Source organism: Oncorhynchus gorbuscha, linkage group LG20, assembly GCF_021184085.1.
Source record: "Oncorhynchus gorbuscha isolate QuinsamMale2020 ecotype Even-year linkage group LG20, OgorEven_v1.0, whole genome shotgun sequence".
NCBI classification, from domain to species: Eukaryota; Metazoa; Chordata; class Actinopteri; order Salmoniformes; family Salmonidae; genus Oncorhynchus; species Oncorhynchus gorbuscha.
Window position 1 is genome coordinate 1,873,897 of NC_060192.1, and position 6,000 is coordinate 1,879,896.

The 6,000-nt window shown below is 43.9% G+C and overlaps 1 protein-coding gene across 1 annotated transcript in view; it reads right to left on the reverse strand.

The window, feature by feature from the left end:
• LOC124007150 (protein Niban 2-like) overlaps positions 1–6,000 on the reverse strand; it is a 55,939-nt gene extending 49,939 nt beyond the window's left edge. Inside the window, exon 1 of the mRNA XM_046317482.1 lies at positions 5,641–6,000. Within this exon, the coding sequence (XP_046173438.1) occupies positions 5,641–5,695 (55 nt within the window). The 5' untranslated portion in view covers positions 5,696–6,000. The remainder of the gene's footprint in view (positions 1–5,640) is intronic.

Consider the following 6,000-nt stretch of genomic DNA (forward strand, 5'->3'; position numbering starts at 1 on the left):
ATGTATTTTGATTTGTTTAACACATTTTGGTTACTACATGACTCCATGTGTGTTATTTAATAGTTTATATGTCTTCACTAGTATTTAAAATGTAGAAAATAGCACAAATAAACAAAACACTTGAATGAGTAGGTGTGTTCAAACATTTGACTGGTACTTTACACACAGAGAGAACACGCACACTCACCTGTTTCTGCAAATCTGTTCTTTATTCTACTCTTATTATTATCTATCCTGATGTCTAGTCACTTTACCCTGCCTTCATGTACATATCTGTGCCTCATTTTGCCTTGCCTTCATTCACATCTACCTCAAATTATTATTATCTATCCTGATGCCTAGTCACTTTACCCTGCCTTCATGTACACATCTACCTCAAATACCTTATTATTATCTATCCTGATGCCTAGTCACTTTGCCTTGCCTTCATGTACACATCTACCTCAAACGCACAAAAGTAAGTGAACACCTCTTCAAATTAGTGGATTTGGCCATTTCACCCACAGGATGGCACCGAAGAACCTGGCTGACGTTTTGCATTCTCCCAAACAAATTGTGCTATTTTTTTTTTAAACTTATTGTCTACATTCCAACTAGTCAGTAGGTCAAATTTCTGCCCTGGTAGAGCTGCCCCGATCAAATGTAAGTGCTATTACTGTAAAGGTCTAGAAGTAACAACAGCCGCAAAGTTGTAGGCCACGCAAGCTCACAGAACGGGACCGCCGAGTGCTGAATGGGACCGCCGAGTGCTGAACGGGACCACCGAGTGCTGAACGGGCAGCGCGTAAAAATCATCTGTCCTTGGTTGCAACACTCACTAACTGTCAGCACAAGAATGGATCTTCTGGAATTTCATGAAATGGGTTTCCATGGCCGAGCAGCCGCACACAAGCCAAAGATCACCATGTGCAATGCCAAGCGTTGGCTGTAGTGGTGTAAAGCTCTCTTCCATTAGACTCCGGAGCAGTGGAAATGCGTTCTCTGGAGTGATGAATCATGCTTCTCCATCTGGCAGTCCGACGGACGAATGAGTTTGGCGGATGCCAGGAGAACGCTACGTGCCCAAATGCATAGTGCCAACTTTAAAGCTTGGTGGAGGCGAAATAATGGTCTAGGGCTGGGCTGTTTATGGTTTGGGCTTGGTGACTTAGTTCCTGTAATAATAATAATGCCCTATGCACAAAAGCAAGATCTATACAGAAATGGTTTGTCGAGATCGGTGTGGAAGAACTTGACTGGTCTGCACAGATCCCTGACCTCAACCCCATCAAACACCATGACAGCATAATAATTACACAGATGCACCTTGTGCTGTGGACAAAAGGCCACTCAAATGTGCAGTTGTCACAACACAATGCCACAGATATTTCAAGTTCATGCAATTGGCATGCTGACTGCAGGAATGTCCACAAGAGCTGTTGCTAGAGAATTTAATGCTAATTTCTCTACCATAAGCCACCACCAACGTTGGTTTAGAGAATGTAGTACATCAACTGGCCTCACAAATGCAGACTATGTATGGCATTGTGTGGGCAAGCGGTTTGCTGATGTCAATGTTGTGAACAGAGTGCCCTATGATTGTGCTAGGGTTATGGTATGGGCAGGCATAAGCCACGGACAACGAACACAATTGCATTTTAAATTGATGGCAATTTGAATGCCATTCATCCACCGCCACCACCACCACCTCACATTTCAGTATATTGCCCCAGCTCTTCCTTGGCCTGCATACTCACCAGACATGTCACACATTGAGCATGTTTGGGATGCCCTGGATCGACTTTTAAAACAGCGTGCCAGTTCCCGCCAATATCCAGAAACTTCGCACAGCCATTTAAGATAAGTGGGACAACATTCCACAGGCCAGTCAACAGCCTGATCAACTCTATGTGATGGAGATGCATGAGTGAAATGGTGGGCACACAAGATACTGACTTTTTTTAAACCCCAATTTTATGAGATCCAATTGCAATCTTGTTTCATCGCTGCAACTCCCCATCGGACTCAGAAGAGGTGAAAGTAGAGTCACGCGTCCTCCAAAACATAATCCACCCAACTGCACTTCTTAACACCTGCCCACACTTAACCCGGAAGCCAGCCGCACCAGTGTGTCGGAGGAAATACTATTCAAATGAAGTCAGCCTGCAGGCACCCTGACTCCTGGTCACGGCCGGTTGTGATACCGCCTAGGATCCGAACCCGGGTCTGTAGGGACACCTCAAGCACTGCGTTAGACCACTGAGTCACTCGGGAGGTTCTGATCCACACCCCTACTTTTTTTTAAGGTGTCTGTGACCAACAGATGCATATCTATATTCACAGTCATGTGAAATCCATCGATGAGGTCCTAATGAATTGATTTAAAATGGACTAATTTCCTCATATGAACTATAACAGTAAAATCTTTTAAATTGTTGCGTTTATATTTTGTTCAGTATATTTCATTCACGTACTGCACTTCCGCCAGGCTGGGTTAGTGTGCCAAAGCCACTCTCACAAGGAGTTACGTCAAATTACACACTTCCCCACTGGAATGAAGGCTTGACGGACAGACTGCAGCAGACTAAACTGATGGAGATCCGATTACACTCAAGGCCCAAGTTGTGGAACTGTATGCCCTGTCATCTAGAGTCCAATTCAAACCTGGCTTTGATTGCATCAGATCAGAAGGAGCAGTCTGGGGGTTAGATGGACAGCACCCCCACCTACCTCCAGCATGCATGAATGCATGCATATATATGAGAGCGAGAGGTACAGTAGTCAGAATGCATGCATATATATGAGAGCGAGAGGTACAGTAGTCAGAATGCATGCATATATATGAGAGCGAGAGGTACAGTAGTCAGAATGCATGCATATATATGAGAGCGAGAGGTACAGTAGTCAGAATGCATGCATATATATGAGAGCGAGAGGTACAGTAGTCAGAATGCATGCATATATATGAGAGCGAGAGGTACAGTAGTCAGAATGCATGCATATATATGAGAGCGAGAGGTACAGTAGTCAGAATGCATGCATATATATGAGAGCGAGAGGTACAGTAGTCAGAATGCATGCATATATATGAGAGCGAGAGGTACAGTAGTCAGAATGCATGCATATATATGAGAGCGAGAGGTACAGTAGTCAGAATGCATTGAACATTAGCCTTCCTGTTTCTGTTGGTTGCAGACTGTTGAACTCTTTACAGATGGAAAACTAGACTGACTGGAACACTCCTGCAGCTTGAATGGTATGTACGGTCACTGGGTAGGTCTACTGTATTGTATGTACTAGGGGATGAGGGAGTGATGGACTAGGGTCAAGCAGTTCACTGACAACTGATTAACACACATCTAGGAGTAGGAAAGAAAACAGAAGTGTGTGTGTGTCAGCTGGTGAGAATGTACCTTGCCAGCAAATGTGGAGGCATCCCCCAGTACAGCTAACTATTCCAAACAGTATACTCCCCACGGACAAGAGCTGACTAACCACTCCTCCCACCCACACAGGGCTGTCACCTTTAGCAGTTGGTTGGGTTGTGTTTGTGAAATAGACCAAAGGTATAAAATGAAACTGAGATGAATTAAAAGGCATGTATAAAAGACAGCCATATAGACAGAATGGGAAGGGGGTTACTTCCCATTCTACTGTGTGAGAACCAGACTGTCTTTCTGTTCATTAATACCAAGTCATGTTCCTACCTGCTTTTTCTTCTGTACTTACTTGCTTCTCTCTTTCCTTCTGAAAACAGCAGCTTTGGACATCTTTAGAAGCTACAACTACTGTCTGGTTTCTGCCCTCGCTCTTTACCAGACTAAAATACAGGCAGACTTATGAGTGGAGGAAGGGTTCACTATTATATCAACTGGCTTTATTTTTTTTAGTATTAGGTCGTGTGTATATTACTATGAACAGTGACGTACTATACTCTTGCAGTAGTAGGGAAATTGGCCTACTTTAGCCCGGTTTTTACCTGGTGCCAACTAGCATCCTTTGTCCTGATCTTGTCCACGTTCTGATTGTGCCCACTTTTTTACAAAGTGGAGATCATTAAAAAGATGTGATTGTGAACAGTTCTTCCTGACCACCTCTGGAGGTAGTCAGGGACCGATTGCATCTGGATAGAGATTGAGTGTAAAACGATCTGGATGGTCAAGCCATTTCAATTCATCATTATACCCGCCTCCAACATCATTGACAGGAAGCACCAATGACTTATGGCATTAATAATAGTCTTAAACCAAATAAATGCATGCTAGTTTGAAATAAATATATATTCATGTTAGTTTGAAATAAAAACAATATATATATATTAGGGAGGTACCTGGAAATCTGGTCAAAATGCAGACAGTGGACAGATAAGAGACATTTTAATACCATGATCAGATCATATTGATCAGATCAAATAACCTACATGTTACTGCAAGGTGTAAACGAGGCTCCTTTAGCTTGTGATGACATTCTGAGAGCCTCACTAGAAGTCGCTTGCCATTTGCGGCAGACCCGTCACTTCCACAGATCTGACTGAAGTAGTAGTGTTTACAGCACTTAGCTGGCGTTCACCTTCTCAAGAAGCAGCAGTGTTACAGTTGATACCGGATGTTACCGGGAAGGACTCCCCTAGGAGAGGTTCCATCCCAAATGGCACACTATTTCCTATATACTGGACTGGAGAATAGGGTGCCAATTGGGATTCATCCATTCTTATGTGGAGAGACCACAGATGTCTGTAAATCGGCCTGTTCTCTGGATGACAAGTCTTATAGGAGGCACAAACAGACATTCATGGTGGAGAGAATCAGTTGTAATCAGGAACGAGGGTGAGTCTGGGGGGGGTGACATACATTGTTTCCAGCCACAACCAGACACATCCTGGATTCTGAGGTCAGAACCCAGGACTGAGTGGTTAGCTATGGAAAACACAAGTTTGGAGTAGCCTGATCGGAGTAGCCTGATTCACCCAAGCAAATGTACATCAACAGGGTTGAATTGTGGACTGGTTCAGTGAATCACAAGTAGCCCAAATAGGCCTGCCCTCATTCCAGCTCTCACCCTTGTTGATCTTTCAGAAGGACACATTTCAACATGAGAAGTTAACAGACCAATGCTCAAGCAATAGTATATAACTTCTACAAGAGGGATTACATTCCTCAAACCTAAATAGTTCAGTCCATGTGACAGTTCAGCCTACACTGCTCCCTAAATTGACAAACATATTCTGTGGGAGTGAGAGGTTGGGCAATGCATGCTTTAAATAGACTTCTGTATGGGCCAAACTAGTACACGAACATTATGATCAAGCCGCCCGTCATTGGGAAAGCAGTTATTATCTCTGGGAAATAAGAACTTCCACTTTGGGCTTGCTTCAAGCAGGGGGAGGGAGACTGACAGTTCTAAATGTACTTCGGCTGAGGGTTATGCGCGGCAAGTTGACATTCTGTAACATTCTGTAATTTATTGAAACATTTGTAGCCTAACTTTCGTGTGATGCTGACTGTCGAGTAAGTTTCCGGTGAGTGTGGAAGGACGTATCGTTTTAAATCAATTGTCTTTTACCTCTTCACATTTTACGCAAATTAGGCAGCAACTCAAGAGGGAAATTAGTGGGAAATTAAATTTCCACGAGTTCAGTTGTTATAAGAAGGGAGAACTTACCTGTAATCATCTCTCGCTTGCCCTCGTCCAGGTGAGTGGAAATAACATCCCCCATGGCTACACCCCCTTGGTGAACTAACAACGATCCCCGACGAACGCGACCCCAATAGAAGGGGCAAGAGAGGCGCGTTGGCCAATATCAAGGACAATATCTGAAACCGGGTGATGAAGAAAACCACTAGCCTACTGCGTAACACTTTGCCCTCCCCCGAAACGACCCCACATTCAATGTTTAAACGCAAGTTGGTCGCTTATCCTCCAGAAAACCTGGGTCGACAGAAAGTTGTGGAAGAGCGTTTAGTGTTGTACCTCGTCTGGACTAAATGTAACAGTGGGCTCGTTCATTCTGACAAGACACAC